General features: G+C 44.9%; 2 protein-coding genes across 3 annotated transcripts; one reads left to right on the top strand and one right to left on the bottom strand.

Annotated features, from left to right (window-relative positions):
• The first annotated feature begins 3,717 nt into the window (after nt 1–3,717).
• On the top strand, nt 3,718–9,175 carry CDKN3 (cyclin dependent kinase inhibitor 3). Of its 2 annotated transcripts, XM_058854293.1 has the most exons (8): nt 3,718–3,765; nt 3,952–4,034; nt 4,738–4,793; nt 5,399–5,443; nt 6,218–6,440; nt 7,519–7,550; nt 8,087–8,190; nt 8,898–9,175. In XM_058854293.1, the coding sequence occupies exons 1-8, from the start codon at nt 3,763–3,765 to the stop codon at nt 8,982–8,984; spliced, it is 633 nt and encodes a 210-aa protein (XP_058710276.1). In that variant the 5' UTR covers nt 3,718–3,762; the 3' UTR covers nt 8,985–9,175. The 2 variants fall into 2 exon arrangements, with proteins under 2 accessions (XP_058710276.1, XP_058710266.1); XM_058854283.1 differs by lacking the exon at nt 3,718–3,765 and having other exon boundaries at nt 3,820–4,034.
• A 2,773-nt stretch (nt 9,176–11,948) lies between these two features.
• CNIH1 (cornichon family AMPA receptor auxiliary protein 1) lies at nt 11,949–19,209 on the bottom strand. Its single transcript, XM_058863968.1, has 5 exons — nt 19,065–19,209; nt 17,802–17,870; nt 14,218–14,330; nt 13,643–13,786; nt 11,949–12,853 (listed from the first exon to the last, which is right to left on the bottom strand). Exons 1-5 carry the CDS (start codon nt 19,143–19,145, stop codon nt 12,826–12,828), a joined length of 435 nt encoding a protein of 144 aa, XP_058719951.1. The 5' UTR covers nt 19,146–19,209; the 3' UTR covers nt 11,949–12,825.
• Nucleotides 19,210–24,140: the final 4,931 nt, after the last annotated feature.

The following is a 24,140-nucleotide window of genomic DNA, read 5'->3' as shown; positions in this document are numbered from 1 at the left end:
ACAAGACTGTTTTTCATCACCAGCTTTAGGGCCAAAACTCAGTTCTGGTTTTAATTCAACAGACAAGGAGGATCCATAGGGCGGATCCCTAGGATAGGGATGAGGGATGGAGATTCCATCCCTCTGTCTGCCTTGCAACTCCACCTCCATGGTGCTGTCCTGGCAAAACAATCCATCATAAATCCAGTGCCTGCAACTGCCACCAATGCATTTGGGTTGTGATGGAATGCAAGAGAAATTCATGTGCACGTGGAGAATAAAAATTTCCTCAAACAATCTGGAGTAGAGGGCAATTGTTTGGTATTCTGAAATAACAAACCTTGCAAAGAACCTGCCTTCAGTAAATGTTCTTTCTCAGAGCAATCACCACTCACAATGTTTTCTATCAGTGGTTTTTCGACTGTTTTAAGAACCCCAAAGAAAACAAACTCGAGTCTGGCTGAAGAACCAACCATGAGGAAAATCTATAGAAACTTCCAAAATCATGCTTGCCATTCTAGAAGTTTGTTTTCTGCCTCAAGTCACAACTGTTTCTCCAAACATTACACAGTTTTATTTCACATAACAAGAACTTTCTATTCGTATCCTCATTGTCAGGTGGTAACAATGTTTTCTATATTTTCTACATTTCTAGTTTTCTACAAATATACAATTGAAAGGGAAGGGGAGGAAAAAAGAGAAGATGCTTGGAAATCTCAAAACTGCTCCACCTGTTATTTTTTAACCTCCATAAACAACAACCTGGAAAAGTAAAATGATTCCTTGTGGGATGTTGTGGTGATATGACTGATATAGGGCTCCCTCCCAAAGAGATGTGGGACACCACATGAATTAATTAGGCTTATTAAAACTTCCAAAAACTGAGTTATGAAATGAGAAGTGACATGTTTTTGGCATCACAGATGACTGTGTGGAGTTATCAGCATTCTTCATATAATTTTGACAATTTGGACATTTCAGATCTGATTTTATCTCTTTGCATAGAAGGATCACATCTATAGAGCTTGTTTATTCAAGGTTTATCTTTACCTAAGAGGATGTACCTTCAATCTCCTCCACTGCTTGCTTCACATGACTTCCCTGGCTGTCTCAGCCACACATTGACATTCATTCCAAGCTTTTACCTGATGTAAATCAATTATTTATTTTGTTCATGAAACCTGAGTGCTGAATGGCAGATAGAAGATGCCACATGTATGCAGCACTCCACTATCCCCAGGGATGAGGGCTCTTCCCATGACCAGGAACCGCAAAACCAGGTTAGGCTTAGCTGTACTTGTCTGGCAATTGGAATTTTAACACTTAACAGGTATGAAAAGCTGTGAATTTGGGATATAAAGCACTTCACTTTGGTTGATGCAGGCAGACACAAGACCCAGGTGTACCCAGAGGAACATCTGACCACAGTTCCTGGTCCAGTCAATTATCTAAAAGCCCAATTAAAATTCTGATTAAATCATACCTTTCACCAATTAAATCTTCCAAATTACATATTTGGACCTATGTCTGAAACTATTTTTATCCACTTTTATCCACAGGTCCCCAGTCTGTGAACTGATAAAGACTTCCAGAATGTAAAGCCTTGATGTTGATGCTCTCCTTTTTATATATCAAAAGAACACTTTTTGGCAGAAAACTAATCTTTCCTACAAAATACACAACAAACAAGCTTTAGCACATCCCCATTTGATGTGCTGGGAAACAGCTCAGTTTAAGAATTTAAGAAATAAACAGACCACCCTGATAGGTAATCAGCCAATAAACACAGTTTTTGTCATTTAATTCTGGAAGATGTCAAGGGAAATAAGGAAATTCATAGGACTTCCCTAAGTCTGGATGTGGGGTGTTTTTTCCCCAACCTTTTTCCTGTATCTAGTTCAAATTTCACACTTCCTATCCCTATTTATTTCTGCCACAGCTGTTATCACCATTTTAGATTCTGTGCAATACCATTATGATTTCCACTACATGAAGGCACCCAAATTCCTGAGAATTCTTTTGATCTTTTCAAACAGTGACCAGGAGCATTACCACTGTTGCTCTTCTTATATTTATTTATCAGCCTCATGCTGCTGCTTCCATAAAGCTGCAATCCCCAGAGTGTTGCACATAATGTCTAATGGGACCACAGCTAAAAACAAAAGCAAACAACATACCTGCTCCTTTGTGCTTTTGCTGAGTTATTAGAATCATGTTTGCAGCTACAGTGACTGGCTGTCCTCATGTTGCCTCATTCCTTAGGATGTATTTCTTCCCATAGTTCATCATAGTCTGCAACATCTGGATTGTTTTAATTCCCCATTATGCTTCACTAACGTAATTTTTTGTACCTCTGCTATCATATTCTGAGTTTGAATAAACTCATCTTCTCCTTGATCCTCTCATCATCTGTTTCTTCATTCCCTGAACCCATTCTAAATCCTGCCATTTCAAGCAATTTGCTCTTACAATCCTTTTCAGGGAGGTTTCAATAAAACTTCCAGCTGTGGAACCAAAGTTACTAATGTAAGGCTAAAATTTAAAATCTCCAAACCTGGAGATCTTGCAATGGTCCTACTGGGAATCCCACCAAGTTCAAACCACTTGTGCCCAGCTATTCCTTTGACTTGGAACATCTTTGGAAGTCTCCATGACATTACTCTTGAAATTGATGCCAAAACTCAGTGTTTGTGCCTGTATCCTTCACAACATAGCTCTGTGTGTGTGTCTAAACACAGGCTGTAGAAATGCCTTAATACAATTTTAAAAAACAAAATCCCACACTGTAATTTATGTATTTCTTCTTCTTAATGGCCAGAGTTACCCACAGAATAAACCAGAAATTCTGCAAAAAGAGATCTACTAGAATGCCCTAAGCACAGGCAACACCCCAGCTCTTAAAAAGAGGGAGCCTAAAATATTTTGTCCTCTCTGGAGCGATCCTTCATGCTAGCTATGTTCAGATAAAAACTCCATGCAAGAGCCTTAAAAAAACTATTTTTACAGCATGGCAGTACCATGACAAGAATATTTGACTTCAAGTTCATGGCTTAAAAGAGCATAAACGGCTCATTTTCTGCTGTTACAAAGTCCTATGGTCTCTGCACATAGAATTAACCACCCAAACCCTCCACAAGGCGACTGGTCAAGATCATCCCTGCTCTTGCATATTCAGTGAGTTTAGGGTCACATTCATCTCTGTGTTTTATCATGGAATCATAGAATGTTTTGGATTGAAAGGGAATTTAGAGCCCATCTAGTTCCACCTTCTGCCATCAGCAGTGCCTTCCAGCAGACCAGGTTGCTCCAAGCCCTGTCGAAGCCGACCTTAGAACATTGCCAGGGCCTCACCACCCTCACCAGGAGGAGGTTTTTTGCCAATATCCCATCTAACCCTGCCATATATCTTTGTGAATTCATTCCCCCTTGCCCTATCACTTTCAAGAACCGGTGGGACTACCAGGAATAGGATAGTTACGAACATACCCTCGAGAGTAGCGGGATCCGCCCGCGCCCCTCCCCGAAGCCCTCACAGAGCCCCACCCCTCAGCGCTCGAGACCGCCCCTTCCCGCCTCGCCGCCTCACCCAATCAGCGCAGAGAACACCAAATAATTTGCATATTAAAGACCGCCCCCCGCTGCTGACCAATCAGAACACTTCTCTTATGAAGCCGGGGGAAGGCCTGCTTGGCTTTCCACGCACCCGCTGAGCCGCAGCTTCCCATTGGGCAACGGGACGGTGGGCGGGGCCTGTTTGAACGGGCGGCGGCGGGGAGCGGCGCCATGGTGAAACCCCTGAGGGAGCGGGATCGGGAACGGGATCGGGAACGGGATCGGGAACGGGATCGGGATCGGGATCGGGAACGGGATCGGGAACGGGATCGGGAACGGGATCGGGATCGGGAACAGGATCCTGATCCTGATACCGCCAAGGGTCCCGGCCCTATGGTGAGCCCTCCGCTCTCCCCGCAGCCCGCTGCGGCGCCAGCCGACGGCTTCGCCTCCTCAGACGATGAGGCCGCCGAGGAGGACCCGAGCCCGCTCCACATCTCCTGGTGAGGCGACAGCCGCGGGATCCTTTCCCTGAGGAAATTGTATTAAATCGGAGAAACAGGAGGGTTTTCTCTTGGCAAGGGAAAGCCGAGCCGGGCTCTGGTGATCTTCCAGGCTGGGGGTGGCCCAGTGGTGCTGGGGAACTGTCACTGGATGTGGTTGGGGTTGGAAGGGGCCTCTGGAGACCGGCTGGTCCAACCCCCGCCCAAGCGGGCTCACCCACAGCAGGAGGCCAAGGATCACATCCAGGTGGCTTTTGAATGTTTCCAGGGAAGGAGATTCCACGACCTCCCTGGGCAGCCCATTCCAGGCCTCTGTTCTTTACTCACAGGGTAGGGAGACACTGGCACAGGGTGCCCAGAGAAGCTGTGGCTGCCCCATCCCTGGAAGTGTTCCAGGCCAGGTTTGATGGGGCTTGGAGCAACCTGGGATAGTGGAAATTGTACCTGTCCATGGCACGGGATTCGAACAAGATAGGCTTTAATGTCCCCTCCAACCCAAACCTGTCACCCTCAATGTAACATTTTTCCTCATATTCACTTCCCGTGCTTCATTTTGTGCCTGTTGCTCCTCATCCTGCCATGAGACACAGGTGACAGGTCTGGCCCCACCCTTTTGACTCCCTCTCTAAAGACACTGATATATTTAAATCATTGAAATCTTCCCTTCTGATTTTTATTTATTTTACTTTTTATTTTCTGATAGGTTGTCTTTGTCTCCTCTCTACTCTTCAGAGTTCCTGGGATTATGTTCCCTGCCGGGTAAGAAACATTCACTGAAATTTTCAGGAATATTTGAAAAGTGGAGGGGGGTAATACCTTGTACCCCAGAATTTTGTGTTGTGGATGACTCCTTTTGTAATCTAACCCTGGAATTAGTGTTTTGGAAACACCAAAGCTAATATAGAGACTATCTTAAAGCAAGATCACATTTTCTAAAGTCATAAAATTAAACATAAATTTTGACTGCATTTTTAACTACCAAAACTTCAGCCATGATGGATCTCCACTCAACTCTTAAGTGATCTTTATTCAGCCCTTTTATTTGTTGGATGTGTTTTGTGGGGGGATTTTATGCTGTATCCTGATTTAAAATATCCAAAACTTTTCATCTGGAAAACACAAAGCACCTTAAAACCTTGGGCAGATTTCTTTCTTTAATCCTATTACATTACAGTATTAAGCAGATAAGTTTAAACTGTCTTCTGTACCAGGGATTTACTTGCAAAAACAAGAACTGTGTTTTATTCAGGGTGTGGCTTGCTTTGCTTTTGGGGGGAAGCTGCCTGTGCTCTGTTCTGCTGCAGCAGCCATCCCATAAATGTCACTTACCTGGAGTGGTAATTGCTGTTCATAACTTGTTGCAGGTTGCAGGTTTAAGGATGTCAGAAGAAATCTCCAGAAGGATATAGGTGAGTCTTCTTTGTGTCAAGAGCAATCCCATGAATATTCCATGACTATGGAATAAAAAAGTTGGGATATTTCCAGGCAGGAGCTGCACAGTACCCATGAGGCATCTTCAGAGCAGCTGGGATCAAGATGAATTACAATTCTTTTTCCCAGAGAAAAGTGAAATCAGAATAGAAAAGATGGATTTATGTAAATATTTGTGCTGAGTATTCAGCTGTAAACTCTGAAGAGCAGAGACTCATAGCAAATCCCCCCAGTGTCTGGGTAAGTCAAGCTCAGGAAGGAACTCCTGGCTGTGAGGGTGGGGAGGCCCTGGCACAGAGAAGCTGTGGCTGCCTCATCCCTGGCAGTGTCCAAGGCCAGGCTGGATGGGTCTTGGAGAAACCTGGGATAGTGGAAAGTGTCCCTGCCATGACAGGGGGTGGAACAAGATGGGCTTTAAGGTCCCTTCCAACCCAAACCATCTGTGATTTTAACTGGGGATGGGACAGAAACACACTTAAGTGGATAACAGGCTGTCCTGAGTGCTGATGTGTTCTCCAGTGAGACTTCTCTCAGGATTCCCTCTGCACTGAGAAAATTCCTCTCCTGGATTACCTGAAGGGAAATGTAGGAGACAGTCAGTGGAAGGAAAGGGTGCTCAAACCAAAATTGCTCACTCCTATTGTCTTAGCCCCAAAGATTAAACAAGAGACTCAGGACCAAAGTACTTAATATGTTTATCCTGAAGCTTGATAGGCTTTTGTTTATTTGCAAGTGTCTTAATCCGTTGGCAGGAGAACTAAAGAACTGTGGGATCCAGGATATCTTTGTGCTTTGTACCAGAGGAGAGCTCTCAAAATACCGAGTACCAAACCTGCTCGACACTTACCAGCAGCAGGGGATGTGTGTGCACCACTACCCCATTCCTGATGGGAACGCTCCTGACATTGCCACCTGCTGCAAGATCCTGGAAGAGCTCAGAACCTGCCTGGAAAATAAACAGAAAACAATGATACAGTAGGTTCTGGCTGCCTCCCCGTCACCCCACATTCCTGTGAAGGATGCCAGCTTCTCTCCAGATATATGAGCAGGGGAAATAGGATGGTGTGAAAAGGCAGTTGCATTCTTTAGGGTTAGTTGATGCTGTGAAGGCTGCTTGTTCCTCCTCCTGCAGCTATTTGGAGAGAATTCTTCCTTTCACATCAGAATGTCCCATTCCAGCATTAGAATGTCCCATTTCCCCTTGCTCTGTCCAGCAGGAGTTTTGAAGTGTGTTTTGAGTGGAACCAGAGGGCTCCTTGCTCTACCTGGATACCAGGTGTACACAACCCTAAAGCACTTCTTTGTCAGAAGTTGTAACTACCCCATCCCTGGAAGTGTTCCAGACCAGGCTGGATGGAGCTTGGAACAACCTAATCCTGTGGAAGGTGTCCCTGCCCATGGCAGGGGGTGGAATGAAATTACTCTAAGGTCCCTTCCAATCTAAACCATTCTATGATTCTGTAACACCCCCCTGGACTATTTATCAGGGACTCAATGGGTTCCAGCAGTGCAAAATTCACTCTTAATTTCCATGAACAGGTTTAAAGGAATTTATTTAGCTGAGCTCAGAAGAGAGGGGAAGAACTTTCCAAATTCCATGTTCCCTGAATGATCCCACTGACAGCTTCCTGTACAGACATCCACTGAGTCCTTGGTCTTCCTGCTGATGTAGAACCCTGCTGCTCTCCTCACAACTGTCTTCAAACCGTTAATCTGGAGTAGGATTTAAAGAAATTTGAGATTGTCCATCCTCTTGCTGTTCCCCGTCCTCCTGTGCCTTTGGGACTATTACCAGGAATAAAGGGGAGCTTTAAAATTGAAGTTTCCATGGAAAGACACAGAAGGTCCAGAGAATAAATAGGATATATATCTGTAGGTATAGAAATAGAATATAGAAAATATGGAGAAAATCTTGTTCTGACTTTCTTGAACTACTGCTCCTCTTGATTTTATTAAGGCAAGAGCTGTGTCCATGTATTTATGTGTTGGGGGGGTCCCTGGGTGCTGCAGTTTGCTACAGCTTGTTTCAACCAGATGTTCTCTTTTCTCCCAGCTGTTATGGTGGCCTTGGACGCTCATGTCTCGGTAAGCATTCGTATCCATGCCTGATTAACCCATCCCAGAAACCCATGGAGCCAAATTCTGCTGGAAGCTTCACTGTGGATGCAATCCAAACTGCCACTACCACGAGCAGCCTGGTTAATAGAAAGGACATGAAGCAATTCCTCTGCATCTGTCTTCATCACAGTGTTGCCCTTTAAAGCTTTCAGGAGCATTAGTTATGTGTTCCCAGAAGGAAGGGGTGGTGATATGGCCAGAAGACACAAAGGGGAATGAACTGGGTGTACTGGCACTCGTTCCCAAAAAGACGAGGAATTGCATCCCAGGATGTTCCTGGGAAGGCAGGGGGAAAATAGGCAGAGTTTTCATCTATTTCCAAAGCCCATAGGCTTAGGCAGGAGCAGCAGGCAGATAGGGCAGTGCCCAGAAATAGGATTCTACAAGAGATCCAAGAGCTCTGGGACCCAGATAGTTTTGCCAGGGTGGTTTTCATGGGACAAATCAGTGGCTGTGTGCAGAGGTGCTCAGCAGCATTCAGGTGTAAATATTTTCCTTTACAGTGGCTGCCTGTCTCCTGCTCCAGCTTTCAGACACCCTGGCACCTCAGCAGGTGATAGAGAGCCTCAGGAACCTGAGAGGATCGGGGGCCATACAGACCATCAAGGTAATGGGGCTGCAGCAGGTAATACACGGGTCCAACAGCAGCGAGAGCTCAGCCAGTCCCCTCCTTCACTTCCCAGAGAGATACCTCTGTCTTTCCAACAGCTGCTCTCTGGGGTTTGAGCTGTTTTCTGCTTTCAAGAAACAGCTTGTCCCAGGAAACTGGTGACTGGACAGGAGGAAAAGGCCTCAAGTTGTGCCAGAAAAAGTTTAAGTTGGATAATAGGGAAAATTTCTTCATTGAAAGGGTTGTCCAGCCCCGGCACAGCTGCCCGTGGCAGTAGTGGAGTCCCCATCCCTGGAGGGATTTAAAAGCCATGTGAATGCACTTGGGAACGTGGGGTAGTGGCAGCCCTAGAGTGCTGGGGAATGTTTGGACTCAAAGACCTTAAAGAGATTTTCCAACCTAAATTATTCCATGATTCAAAATGAAGCAGCTTTGAAGTCTGCCAACTCCCACCTCTGAGGACCATGTTTTGCATTACCTTGGGGTAATGCATCACCTGTGGCCAGTATGGGGAACCACAGGATCCAAGTCAAGATCCATGGAATCTTTGACAGTGAAAAATCCCAGAGGATGTGGAATAGGCACACGAAGAACAAATGGACCAGAGGGTTTTCATCCAGGGATATCAAAAAGCTTTTTAAGACAGGTGGTGCCTCTTCTTAAAGTACAGAGCACTCACTGCAGACCTGGTTGTGCATTTCCAGCAGTACAATTTCCTCCATGACTTCCGGGAGAACCTGGCTGCACACCTGGCAACAAAGGACCCGGTGCTGAGATCAGCATCGCGGTAGCTGATCCTGCCACGGGCATCTTTGTGTCTGTGTGGAAAACTCCTGGACAAGACACCTCTCTCCTGATCTTTCCTCAGTGCCACTGCCTGTGTGACACAGCTGCTGCCTTCCAAATCCTTGTGTAAAGTATTGGGATGGGGAAGGAAATCCTAGAGAACATGTGGTATCTTCCTCTCTTTAGTGATATTAATACTCACTGCCTGAAAAATACATGTACAAGTGTGTTTGTGTCCATTGCTGTTCTTCTGGGATAATGGAGGTGGATAGAAATTCCATCTCTGGAGCTGTTTAGAAACACCCTCACACCCTCAGCTCTGCTGTAAAGCAAAGCCAAGTCAAGTCAAGCTGGAGCACTGACTCCTTATGACCTTGTAGCAACTGATTCTAAAATGTCACAGTTCTGCTCAATGTGTTGAGGGGTATTTAGGAAGGAGTTCCTCATTCCAAAAGCACGAGGTGTTGTACCACAAATCTGTGACAAACCAAGCTGGGGGTTGTAGGTGACTGTGGCAGGAAGACACTGCTGCAGCTGCGTGGGTGAGCTGGCAGAGCCCTTCTGCCTGCTGCCACCACTGAGAGTAAACAAACAATCAGCTGTGGGCTGGGAGGATCTCACAGGAACAGTCCTCTAACAGTCCCCAGCCCTCCTGGTTCATTATATCCATTCATAAAAGCAAGATGAAACAGCTCATGGGTTTTCATAAGTTCAGGATTTTGATAAAGTCCTGGACCTTCTCAAGTCAAAAGTTGGGACAGGACTCCACACAGCACCAGGGGGCTGGAGATGAACAAGTCCCTGTTTTGTGAACTTCAGAATTTATCTTTTAACATTTGAACTTTGAGCACAAAGGTGATTTCTGCAGATTAATTAGTGTTTACTGCCATTTCCTTCTCCACTCTTATGGCAAACGACAGGAACTTTTCCAGTTTCCAGAGCATAGAATCATTTACAGCAAATACCCCACCCTAAATGTTCCTTGCAACTAATGGTTTTCAGATATTAAATATTTATCACAGGACTCAGCAGGGAGCTTGCTGCGGGCAAGAGAAATGTTCTATATTTTCTCCATAATCTTTTGCCACCTGAAACTCCAAAAACAATGATCAGGTCCACATTTTGAATGCCAAAGGCCTGGTACTCCAACCAGGCATCACACAAGGGCTACTTCCAGCACTCCTGGGACTCAAGGCTGATGTTGCTGGACATGGATGGTGTTATCCACACCCCTGGGCAGCTGGGAATACTCATCTGCACCCCATGTCCAGTTAAAGCTGGTCATCAGCAGAACAGTGCAAACACTTTAGTAAATACTGCTGGGCAAAGCCCTTGCAGCTGGAGGGGCTGCAGGAGCAGCTGTCAGTTGGGTTCAGTCAGGCCTGCGTTGTTTATTCCAGTGTGGAATTTGGCTCAAACCAGCCCAAATGCCAAGGGAATGAGACATTTGTTTAGAAGGTTGAGGAGAGCCAGGGGATGCAAGTAGCCAGTCTTGTTTCCATAATGGATTAATAAATATACAAACATAAAGGTTTAATGAGCTTTGCTTCCACAGGCTGAAGTCATCTCTGGAAGAGCCATGCAGCAGAAAAATAAAAATCCAATAGGAACAATATTCATGAGTTTCCAAAAAAGCCTTTCAAAAATTCTTCTGTGAAAAGCTAAAAATTATGATTGCACGAGGAAAAAAATAATCATGGAATGCTGAAGGCTTGAGCAGTAGGGGCATAAATGCTCAATAAATGCAAGGAAACATGAGGAAAACATTTTTATGTACAAAGCAGTAAGCTGTCAGGAGTATTACTAGGAAAGAGAATTTGAACTTATCGCAGCCTGGATTCTCTTACCCCCAGTATATTTAAAAAAATGAGAAACTACCACTCTCCATCCCCTGGGAACCCAAATTTTGTGTGGTAATAGCCTAGAAAAGGGTAAAGGTGTGGAAGAGAAAGGACAGTCCCAGCACTGTGGAAGGACTTCCAACCAGAGATCAAACAGACTTAGCCCCTTTGACAGATGACATGAGTGAAGTGTTCATTCATACCCAGCACAAACAAGGTGGAAAGGGATGCATTTTCACACTGTCCTAAAAAATAGAGTGTAGGGTCACTAAGTGAAGTCTGGCAGAACTGTTAGATACCTAACTTTACACACAGCAACTCCATTGCAGAATTCACTGTCAGGATTGCCCAGAGCAGCTGTGGCTGCCCCTGGATCCCTGGAAGTGTCCAAGGCCAGGTTGGACGGGGCTTGGAGCAACCTGGAATAGTGGAAGGTGTCCCTGCCATGGCAGGGGTGGAATGGGATGAGCTTTAATGTCCCTTCCAGCACAAACCCCTCTGGGATTCTGTGATCTTCCAGACCAGACTACAGAAGTGCTCAAAAAGCAACTGAAGTGATGGCAGAAAAGCCATTCAGAGCTTTTTAAAATGCCAAAGCCCACTCAGGCCATCTGTAACACACAAACTTCCAAATTTCTCACTCTTCAGGCAGATACTCAACACCTGCCCTCAGCCATTGCCACTGCCCAACACAGCAGTGTTGGAATATTTGGATTTCTGCTGGAACCCAGTGCAGCCACTCATACAGCTTTTATTGCCCCTAACACCCAAGCAACCCAAAGTGAACAAATACACAGTTTATGCAAAAAAAAAAGTTTTACTAGAATGGGGAAACTGCGTTGTTCTCCAGCACAGGTAAATGAAAAAGATTATTACTTGAAAATTAAGCAGCTGTTCACAGTCACAACTTACAATGCAATATTTATATGAAACATCTTCCCCTGCCCCATCTGCTATTTAACTTCAGGAAAAAAAGCAGGAAATAAGAGCTTTCCTTTTCCAGAGGTAATGTAATTCCATGTTCTATTTTTAAAGGGAATGTAATTATCCACAGTAAAACAACTGATGAACACAGTGAGGATCTGTTGAATTTAAAAGCAAAACAAAAGGCACCACATAAAAAGTTGCTGAATTTGAGATTTGTTTTTTATTATCATTTATTGCACTAAGGAACAGCGGGGCAGTTTCACAATCTCACTTTCTGCTTTGAAAAAGTCTGTAGTATTTACTACTCTTAAACCCAAGAGTGTTTTCATCATTGGACTTGATAAAGGTTGGAGGTTTGTCCATTTGTTAATCAGACAGCACAGACATTAAAAAAAAAACACATTTAAATTCATTCCTTCATGGACAATTCAGCTTCTCCTACCACAATGACATAGGCTCAAGATTAAAGCAGGGTTAATGTTTGGAGAAGACACAGAAGGCTCTGGACCATGCACATACAGGGGAAGATTAATCAGATAATAATAATAAAAATAAACCAAAATAGGACTATTTTTTGCATTTGTGTCCATGAATTATTATCCTAAGACCAATGTCACCTATGGGCAAAACACACAGCATTCCAGTTGTTCCCAAGCACTTGGAGCTAGGGCTGGTTTAGAGTAAGGAGTGGGATACACAAGTCCAAGTGAGCCACTACAAAGCCCATCCTACAGCGAGTCCCTAGAGTACTAAGGCTAGTAGTAACCAACACCTACTCAAAGGTTATGGCTGTTCCTTATGGAGTGCAAAGTCAAAACTTTTCAAACCCCAGTCATCTTTATATTAATTTACACATAATTCATTCATTTTAACGTCCCAGTAAAATATAAGAAAACAGTCTTTCCACAAGTATAAAATGTGGAAATATTTTAAAAACAGGGAAGTCATTGTTTTCTAACTCAATTGTGAATATCAGGTTCCGGATTTAATCTTGGACAGAGGTTCTTGTTGTAAAGAATCCATGTTTTTTGTGGCTTTTGCATGCACTTAACTGGAACAAAGCTTGCTGAATGTCTTCTTAAGAGCTCACCAGAACATAAATCATGCTGCAAAAGAAAATAAAAATATTAAGATGCATCATTTTGATTAGTGTTACACATTTAATTATAACAGCATATATTATAAAGAAAAAGTCCATGTGAGATACGTGCATGGTTAATGAAGTCAGTAGGTTCCAATGTCTCTTCCACTTTTGACTTCAATAAAATCACATTTACATCCAATACTTTCCTCTGAAAACAACGTTTCAGCTTCTTAATTAAAATATCCTGGGATTTATTGTATTGTGCTTAACAGAAGAAACATTTGGAGCTTTACAGTCATGGAACAGAGATTCAAAATAGTAATTCTGACCAAATTTGGATTTGTGTTTTAAAGCAGAATCAGTGGTGAATTTGGATTCTTTTTCAGGAGAGTTTGCACTGTAAATGATCATACAGATTCCCAGCCTGTTTTGAGTTGGAAGGACCTTATAGATCTTTTCATTCCAACCCCTGCAATGGCTTGGGAGACCTTTGGCTAGGCCAGGTTGATCCAGGAGCCGTCCAACCTGGCCTGGAACAGTTCCAGGGATCAAGGGGCAGCCACAGCTTCTCTGGGTACCCTGTGCCAGGGCCTCAACACCCTCCCAGGGAACAATTCCTTCCCAATATCCCACCTAACCCTGCCCTCTGGCAGTGGGAAGCAATTCCCATGTGTCCAATCACTACACACCCTTGCCCAAAGTCCCTGTCCAGCTCTCACAGGCTCATTCTGGCACAGGAAGGAACAAATTCCTGTGGACAGTATTTCTCTGTGCACTGAGCCAAAACTTCAGACCGAAGAAGAAAACTTACCCATATAGGTAGTAAAAAAAAGATAGAAGATAGAATGCTAATTTGCACCATCCTTCTTTCTGGCAATAGGCTAAAATATCTGCATTCATGATGGTCGTAGGATCGTAGAGCCCCGGGCCGCTCATCACGGGTCTGCTCATGTACCTGGAACGAGGCACAGGCAGGAGTGGGGTGACAGCACAGGAAACGTGGGTCCTGTGCCCCACCCACCAGGGAATACCACAGTACCAATAAGGAGTAACACCCTTTACTGAGAAGCAATTCAATTCCCATGTCTTATGGAATGGGAGAGGAGAATGGAATTGCCACTTTCACTGGCTTTCCACACTGGGAATTGTCTCAGTGCACCTCTGACAAGTCAGTGACTTTAACGCACACAACTCAATTCTTGCACAGCACAAGAGAATAAAAAACAGAAACATCCAAGAAAGCCAGGTGATGGTTCTTATGTACAGCCATGACCTAAACTTTCCCAGAAAACATCTGGATTTTCCCAAGACACACAACACTGGACAAGAAGACAGCAACAGGAGAATGAGTAAAAATTCACTGAGCATAACAGACGCCAAAATTACCTCCAAATATGATAAGCCAACAAGGGCATATTGAGACCCAGTGTGAGCCACTCTGCTGCACAGAGAAACATGACACAGAAGAATGCATGGATGAGGTACTCTGGAAGTACAAGCTGGAAAAGAAAAAGATGAGTTAGAAGTTTCAATTACATAGAGCAAAAAGTGACATTTCAGCTACCTGGAGGTGCACAATTGCTTAAAAATATTATTTAAAATCAACACTAACAAGAACAAGACTGGAATGTGAAAGCAGCAGCCAGCACTATGTGCCTTGCTGTTTTCACATGAGATTCATGAACCAAGGAGAAAAATTTGTGTAATTTAATGGTCAGATCAGTATTTTTTTATTGCTTCTATTAAATTAACAGATTCCACGCTTTATGCATGACGCTCCGAAGAGGTCAGTGAGATATTTCTGCTCATGCAACAGAGAAATATCAGTAGGAAACATGCTCTGCAGAACGGTTTATAGGCAAAAAGATATTTGTGTTTTCCTGTTTTATGGCTTTGTTTTGGTCTTCACAGATCCAGAACTCTTCAAAGTCAAATTATTCCCAAAATGTAACACCCCGGGCAGAGCTTTACCCAACCAAACCAGCGGTGATGTGGTGGCACACACAGGTCTGCACAGAGGAGCTGCCCTGCACAGACAGTCTGGGGGAAATGGGGCAGTTCTCCCTCACAGGTTCCCACTGTGCATGCTTTACAGCATCATGCTTCCAGCAGAAGCCCACAGAGCTCAGTACCAGGTACTATGGCATCACAGGAAGTATGGAATGCTGCATAGATTAGTGTTGTTAATAGGAACAACATGGAGAGGTACAGAGAGTAAACACATGCAAAGAGCTGCAAAATCTCACACCCAACACACAAGTTTTATACAAGTCACCCCAAAGCTTTTCTATTTACTGCTTCATTACCTGGTTCAGAAGGAATCATACTAATCAGACTGATCTGGGTTGGGAGAGACCTTAAAGCACATCTAGTTCCACACCTTCCACTATCCCAGGCTGCTCCAAGCCCTGTCCAGCCTGGCCTTGGACACTTCCAGGGATCCAGAGACAGACACAGCTTCTCTGGGCACCCTGTGCCAGGGCCTCAGCACCCTCAATATGAAGAATTCCTTCCCACTATCCCATCTATCCCTGTCCTCTGGCACTGGGAAGCCATTCCCTGTGTCCTGTCACTCCAGGCCCATGTCCAAGTCCCTCTCCTGGAGCCCCTTCAGGCCCTGCAAGGGGCTCTGAGGTCTCCCTGGAACATTTTCTTCTCCAGGTGAACACTCCCAGCTCTCCCAGCCTGGCTCCAGAGCAGAAGCAACAGATCTGTAAAGCTTCTGCCTTCTCAACTCAGGCCCCGTAAAACTTCTCCTCATGGAAAACTCCAAAGGTTTAAATTGTCTACATGTGCGTGCATGTCCACACACAACACACTCTGCCCTCTTCTTGGGCAATACAATTAACATTGCATGGGATGATTACATCAAAGTTTCAGTGGTTTCCAATTTTTTTCCTCTTCTTTTAAAACCCCAAAGTATCTTCCTAGAAATCTAAAGGCTACCAACAAACACACTCACGACCTACTTTGCTACAACATTCTAATTCTCTAAATGAAGAATATCAAACAAAGCAAACCTGCATCAATGCCACCAAAATTCAGCTGTTGTACACAAAATGTTTCAAGTAAATATTTTCACCCAGATCTTTCTTTGCATACTTACCATTTACACATGGCAATTATTTATAGAAGAACAAGCACCCTGTGCAACACACGATGCATTTGGCAGCCTGCTCAGATTCACCAGGCCTGAAAAATCTGTATTTATTTACCTACACATCTCAAAATACGTTTTTCTTTTCTCCTGTTTATTAAACCCTACTCCCACACCAGAATACCTGCCTCTTTCCAATCTCCCCCACTTGATCCTCTCTCCCTGTCCTGAAGAAAAATTAATTACATCAGATCCTACCATATTTATCACAGAAGTGAGGGAGGATGGATCTGGTTGCTGAGAAAAGACACGACTATAACAGGAGCAGAGAAGAGAAGGAATCAGCAGTGTACTGAGGAGTTACTATTTTAGGCTAATCTTTCCACTGAGGTGCCTCAATTCCTACCAGGATCTTTGGTTCTTTGTACAGGAAAATAACACATCCACGTGTTTGTCCAGCATCATGTACCAGATCCCCTCAAGAGCCTGAACTTCACTTTTGGGGACTAATCTGCTTCCACAGGAACAGCAAATATGAGGTTATTTCAGACTTTCAGTTTGCAAAGCTGCCATGTAGAGGACACTCCATGCACGTAGGGCAGCAGAAGGTTAATATTTGGTTGAACATGCACATTTTTACACTACAAAGGTTGCAGTAAGGTCATAATGCATCAATGTAATGAGAGTTGGCCTCTCCCACACTGCAGCAGAGATGACTGGAACAGACCAAGCAAGGGAAACTGTTAGATGCACAGCTCTCCTAGCAGCAAACCTCCTCTCCTCCTCCCCTCCTCACACTGAAATATTCACTTTAATTTGTGTGCTGTACATATAACACGCTCTTCCCCCACCCCAATTACAGTAAATTTATTTTTTGTTGCATATTTTACTTAAAACACACTAAAGCTACAGTTCAGGCCACACTGCTGTGCTGGCCCTGCATCCTCCCTCAGCCTGGGCACACACAAAGGAAAAGCCATAAGAAATGCACAAAATGCTGCAGGATCAACCTCTGTGCTCTTTAACAAGCCTCCCTGATGCTGCTGGCTGTAAGAGATGCAGGCAAATAGTTTGCCTCAAATTCTTTTCCTAAGCCAAGGAGTGTCCAAGCTGCATCTGAGAGAGAACACTGGGACACACCCCTGATCCTGGAACACAGAACAGAGAAGTGAGGATAGCACCTATCACCTCCCACTCACATAAACCCTCAAAAGAAGATCAGAATTGACTTGGTCAATGCTTGAAAAAACAACCAAGTATTCTTCTCTAATCTTAATCTTAAATTCAGTAAATCTGTCTTGAAAATCACAATTTATTTCTGCCTGAAGTTACCTTCTGACACCTAACAGGCATGTAACAGTTTTCCCCACGTTGCTGGGTAAGCAAGCAGAATTGGTTTGGCACAAAATATGGAAATCCATGAGGTTGTTATAAACCCCCAACAAACAAATAACGAGCAGATGAACAGGCAGACTAAACAAAACAGCTAAATAGTATTACAAATGTTCCTAACAAAATGAAAGGAAGTTCAAAAACATGAAACTGAAAAGCAGTACACACCTTTAATGCAATTTTGACTCTTTTAATCTTTTTGACCTTTTCAACTGTCTTTGTGCCGAAAATGTGGAAAGCAGATTGAAAGAATGTTAGTATGACAGCTGACAAGATCACCATCAGATTAATAACAGTCAGAATATTCAACTTGAAAGTAAAGAATCAGACAAAGAATTTCCCTAGAACTTCTACCAACAGCGAGGGCTTCTCAACCCAGATGCAATTCTATTGCCCAGGCTGATTGCATCAAGATAACACCAAAAATATGCACTTTACACATATTTATTTAGCAAAACAAAATGTTCAGTGTGCTACTTACAGGATTGAGTGTATTACACTGGTCTATGGGGTTCTTGTAATCAGTCTTCAGTTCATCAAATGCTATAATCTAGAGGAAAAAAATGAAGGAGTTTTGATTTTTCAAGAGCAATTGTGTGTTTTATCCATTGAAAGTAGCATTTTGGCACAGAAATGCGACCTTTGTTCTCAGTAACATTTCACCTAAGTTCTGCCTACATCAACTCACAGGTAAAACAGATGCGGAACAGGTTTTACAAATATGAAAACTGCAGTTACATCAGCTATTCAAAAGCCTCTGAGTACTCTCCAACTTTTTATCTTCCCACCTGCAATGGATTTCCTACATCCCCTTCATCAGTTTTCAACCCCACTTGTTGTGCAGACCCCAAATTTCACCCAGGACTGTCTTGGTGACCAGCAGGAACCTGGCATGGGGTTCCTTAATCCAAAGGAAAAAGCAAGAGCAAGCTTCAAAGCCAACAGATATTTTTCCTCATCATCACAGTAAATGCTGAGCCCACAAAGATGCCAGAATCACAGAACTCTTAGGACTGGAAGGGACCTCTGGAGACCATCCAGTCCAACTTCCCTGCCAAAGCAGGATCACATAGAGCAGGGTATACCTCCAAGAGATGCATCCATTAAAAAAAAAAACCAACAAAAAAAACCCCACCAAAATATGTACACCAGTCTTTTTCTTGACATAAAAATGAAGACAAAGATGCAGCATGAAGTACAAAAGGCACTTGTACACAACCAATGTCCTGCCAAGCATCACATTCTCCTCAGAGCACCTCATTTCAGGCACGGTCCTGTTGGCTGCTCTCCCTGTGCCAGGCTCGAGGAGCAAATCACAGAACCATGGAATGGTTTTGGCTGGAAGGGACCTGAAAGATTATTCAATTCCAACACCCTGCCATGGGCAGGGACACCTTCCACTATCCCAGGTTGCTCCAAGCCCTGTCCAACCTGGCCTTGGACACTTCCAGGGATCCAGGGGCAGCCACAGCTTCTCTGGGAAACCTGTGCCAGGGCTTCACCATGCTCACAGAGAAGAATTCCTTCCAGCTAACCCTGCCTTCCGTCGGGACGCCACTGCCCCTTGTCCTTCCACTCCATGCCCGTATAAAAACCCATTTTATCCGCAGAGAGGCCGATTCCCGCTCCGAGGGCGGTTCCGGATGCGGTTCCCCCGCTCCCTCAGCGGCTGCCCAGGGGCGCCCTGGGGGCTCTATGAGGCCGTTCCCCGGGCGGTCCCCCCCTCCACGGTGCCCGTACTCACATGCCAGATGGCGAAGAAGATGAGGGCGGCCGTGAGCAGCAGCGCCAACATGTAGCAGAAGGCGGCGAACGTGAAGGCCATGGCGGCGGGGCCGCGCGGGGGCTGCCGGGCGCCTCAGCAGGCGCCGCGCAGCCGCCATGGCCGCGTCCGCAGCGCCCCCTGCCGGCCCCGCCCGCCGCCGCCATTTCGTGAGGGGGGTGTGAGGAGATGGAACAAGAAAACCGGGTTTTTCACCTTAAAGTGTGGGAGGAGGGAGTGCGATCACGCTTACGGGGCACGCTGTGAGAGAGGGTTGGCGTATAATCATAGAATCACAGAGTGTAGTTTGGAAAATACCTACAAGATCATCGGCTCCAACCTGTGACTGTCAACAGACCAGAGCACTGAGTGTCATTTCCAGACATTCCTTGGACACCTCGAGGGATGGGGACTCCAGAACTCCCTGAGCAGCCTTTTCCCAATGACTGACCACCCTTCCCATGGACAAATTTTCCATAATACCCAATCCAAACCTCCCCTGATGCATTCTGGGGCCATTTCCCCTTGTCCTGTCCCTGTTCCCTGGGAGCAGAGCACGATCCCCCGGCTGTCCCCTCCTGCCAGGGACTTGTGCAGAGCCACAAGGGCCCCCTGAGCCTCCTTTGCTCCAGGCTCAGCCCCTTCCCAGCTCCCTCAGGAATTCTCCAGCCCCTTCCCAGCTCCCTCAGCAATTCTCCAGCCCCTTCCCAGCTCCTTCAGGAATTCTCCAGCCCCTTCCCAGCTCCCTCAGGAATTCTCCAGCCCCTTCCCAGCTCCCTCAGGAATTCTCCAGCCCCTTCCCAGCTCCCTCAGGAATTCTTCAGCCCCTTCCCAGCTCCCTCAGCCTCTCCTGGGACTCCAGCCCCTTCCCAGCTCTGTTCCCTTCTCTGAGGAGCCCAGAACTGGACTCAGCACTTGGTGGCCTCACCAGTGCCCAGCAGAGAGGGACAATCTCTGCCCTGCTCCTGCTGCCGCACTATTGCTGACACAGGCCAAGGGCCATTTGCCTTCTTGCCCACCTGGGCAAACCTGGGCTCATATCCCACCACTGTCAAGCAGCACCCCTAGGTCCTTTCCTTCTTTCCAGCCTGGAACACTCCATGGGATGGTTGTGACTCAAGCGCAGGACCTGACACTTGGTCTTACTCAAACTCAGACTGTTGGGCTCAGTCCATTGATCCACCCTGTCCAGGTTCATCTACAGGGCCTTCCTGCCCTCCAGCAGGTCCATACTCCCACATAACTTGGTCCATGAATTTCTAATGGTACACTCAATCCCTTCATCCAGATCATCAGTAAAGAAATTAAACACAACTGGGCCCAACACTGATCTCTGGGGGACACCACCAGTGTGCAGCACCATTCCCCATCCAGCCAGTTCTTAATCCAGACTAGGGTAAACCTGTCCAAGCCATGGATTGCCAGCTTTTCCAGGAGTTTGTGATGAAAGGGAACTTAAAACTCGTTGATTTTCAACCCAGTGCACAGGCAGGTACATCTTCCACTAGACCAGTCCAACCTGAACTTCAACACTTCCAGGGATGGGGCACCCACAGCTTTTCTGTGAAATTCATGCCACGGCCTTACCACCCTCAAAGGGAAGAATTTCTTCCTAATGCTTCATCTAAATCTTCCTTCTTTTAGTTTACATTCACTCCTCCATGTCCTATCCCTACCTGACCATGTAAAATTCCCTGCTCAGCATAAGCTCCATCTGGAGAAAAGGTAGATGGCAAATTTAAGAAGAAATGCAGGAGAAGGTTGTGCTGTATGAGCCCTGGGGAAGGGAAGGCTGGTCATACAATCCCAAATCAATACAAGCTGGAGCTTGCCCAAAGGAAACAGCAAGATTAGAAAACAGTTTGAGTAGAAGATGACCCCACTCTCCTTTCAAAAGGTCATGTAAAAGTTGTTTCAGTTTAAGCAGTGGCACCTTGCAGTAAAGGCAAGCTGGGGTAACATTGCTGCAATCATTTCCTCCAGAGCAGAGTGAGGGATGATTTCCATAAAACCAACAGCTGCCAAACTAAATAATATTTTCCGGTGTTATCTGCTGGAAAGCTTTATACACAATTAATGGAGTGTCACAATGAGAGATGAGCAGAAACTTTATTTCCTTCACCAAAATACAGGAAAAACTGTAGCAAATGAGCTGTCTTTATGAAATCAGCTGTTGCAAAGATAAAGCTGATGTTTCAGTTATAAAATCACTCATCTTGTCCACAAACTACTCCCAATAAAACCACTGTGGTGTCATTATGACCCATGAAACTTTGATGTGAAACCCAGAAAACAGATTTTTAAAAAAATTTTAGTGAAGATGAGCCCTGAAAAACCTGTTCTTGTGGAAGGTGTCCCTGCCCATGGCAGGGGGTTGGAACAAGATGGGGTTTGAGGGCTCTTCCAACCCTAACCAATCTATGATTCTGTGACTCTGAGATTAATTAATAAGAAGGTAAGACTACACAAGGCCAGGAGTGTGGGGTGGGTACTAAAGCACAGGCAGCTGCTTTGAGCCATTCTCAACTCTGTCCCAGGAGCCTTCCCATTACATTGCAAGAAGGATAGACAAGAAGACCACCAGGCACTGAGAACATCAGTAAGGGCTGAGCCTGTTGTGGTTTCCTTCCAGCTCAGGGTGACAGGATGGGTTAGGACCCCCTGGCAGCACATGACAGCCACCGTCCAAGCATTCCTCATCCCTTGCTCCTGAGGAGCCAGAAACAACAACTTCTGCAATTCCTCTGGCAATAACATAGCTTTCTTCATATCACTTGATGCTCCTTTAACCTTATGTATTAGCAAATTATTTCTTATTTGGAGTACCCTTGAGCTGCACAGGCACACTTATTCCCACAGACATTGGGCTGGACTGTGCTGGAAAAGCTGATGTCCAGCATTCCAGCTCCCTGGTTCAAGCTTTTCCAAAGCCATCCAGGAGGCGAGTTTGTCTCAGAAGAGCTGTGGGAGGTAGAGAAATGGATGTGTGCAGAGATCCTGTTATACCTTGGGGCTGGGGAATGTGGGTTTTCCACTGCAGTTTGATCCATTCAAGGTAGATACTTAACTTCTGCATTTGATGATTTCTTGTACATGAAAATGTTGTGCAACAAGGATGTGCAGTCTCAGAAGTAAAAAGGTGTGTCAGCCTGTTGTAGTCTAGGGCATTGCGCTGCGGAAGAATTCGGGATTGTAACGGGAAGCTGTTAGACCCCCTCTCTGTTAGGATAGCAAAACCTGCAATTAGCCAATAGCACTTAGGTGTGACGTATGCAGATGGGAGTAACACAATGACCCTAGGTTATAAATTGTCAAATTCCCCTGCAATAAACGCCATATTCGCCATCCATCACATTGATGCAGTGGGATATGGACCGCGCGGCTGAGGATAGCCGCCCGTGCTGGTTCCAACCAGGGTATCAGCCTTGCTGGACACCCACATATGGTGCCAGAAACCCGGGAGGAAGAAAAGTGGGACAAGAAGAAAGCAAGGATACCCTGAGTCAAGGAACAGCGGTCAAGATAGTGAGTCTATTCTTGACGGGAGAGCCTGGGCCCAGAAGGATGATGGAATCATCGAAAAGGTTAGATTGTAAGTTGTAAATTAATTAAGTTGTAAACCTAATTCGCTTGTTATTACAAGGCGTTGGGTTGTCAAAGTCGTAAATGAGTTTGTAAGGTTTATCCACCCTAAGGTGTGGGACAGATGTACTAAAACGCTTGCCAAAGAGATCTGGGGAACAACAAGGAACTGTATGCTGGCTACCCTGAAATTTAGGGTTAGACCTTTACAGCCCCCAGACGGGAGAAGCTCAACTGAGCCGGGAGGGGGGCCGGGAGTCCCCTCAGTCCCTAAATTCTTATCTGCTCTCAGAGAAACAGCGAAGAGCAGAAGATTTTTGGAAAAAGTTAACAGAAATAGCCAGAGGTGTGGCAGAAAAAATAAGAAGAAAACATCCCTCCAAAGACATAAAGATGGCACAGAGAAAGAAGTTGTAGCGCGGGAAAAATATGTCTCTAACAAAGAAAGAGGAACGTGGTCGGGGGGATGGGAAAGAAAAAGAATGTGAAGAAGAAAGATAAGGAATGTGAAAGAGATAAGACGCGGGAGGATGGACACCTCTGCACAGAGATTGGAATGCAAGAAAGGGGGGAGGGCAGGAGCCAGAACGGAGTGGAACCAGGGGCGGAGGGAAAGGTGGGATGGAGGCGGAGTGGAACCAGGGGGGAGGGAACAGCCCAAGAAAAGGCACGGCAAACAGGAAGTAACCGACCAGTTTTGACTCTAACCGAGACACGAGCGGTTCACACACCCCCCACCCCCCCCCCGGGAAGAAGCACCGGGACAATACCGAGTTTGTTACAAAGTCATAATTCACTGAGTTTTTAAAAGGTGTTTATGTACCCTTTTGGAGTTAATTTTGTGTTTTAAGTAATTATGAGTTTATGCAGTTGGAGTTTTCAGAGTTTTTCTCAGATTTAAAAAGTGGCCCGGCGCAGACGGCTTTAGAAAACACACGGCAGAACGCTGTTGCCGTGGCAACCACCAGCGAAACACGTAACAGCTACTTCAATGAAACCGCGGAAAGTAAAGCAATAAAACAACAATAAACAACAGAAAGCTGGACATTTTTGAGAAGGATAAGAAAAAGAGAGAGTTTTAATTAGACAATTTAAAAATTAGAAGCTTTGTAAATTGTATTGTTTATAAATTAGCAAATTGTTGTAATTAAAATTGAGATTTAAAAATAAGTTTCTATTGAATTAAGTGCCTTTAAAAATAGATTAAAAGGTTTAAATGTTGTATTTTTGCATCCCAAGAAACTTAAAAGATTCTTGTTTTGTTTCAGTAATTTCAAAGTTATGTTAATCATATATTACCCATTTGTTGAGTTTTTGATAATTTTAATAAGGAAATTTTAATGTGAATATTTTTGTTATACAAAACACATATAACTGCATATATACCAATTTGGATTTTGGATTTTAGTTTAAAAATTGGACTTGATATTTTTGAGAAGTGCTACAAAAGCTAAATGACAACTTGCCCAATCCTGT

This window comes from Poecile atricapillus, chromosome 1 (genome assembly GCF_030490865.1).
Source record: "Poecile atricapillus isolate bPoeAtr1 chromosome 1, bPoeAtr1.hap1, whole genome shotgun sequence".
NCBI classification, from domain to species: Eukaryota; Metazoa; Chordata; class Aves; order Passeriformes; family Paridae; genus Poecile; species Poecile atricapillus.
The sequence above is the reverse complement of the archived record's forward strand: the minus strand, read 5'-3'. Positions and strand labels throughout refer to the sequence as shown.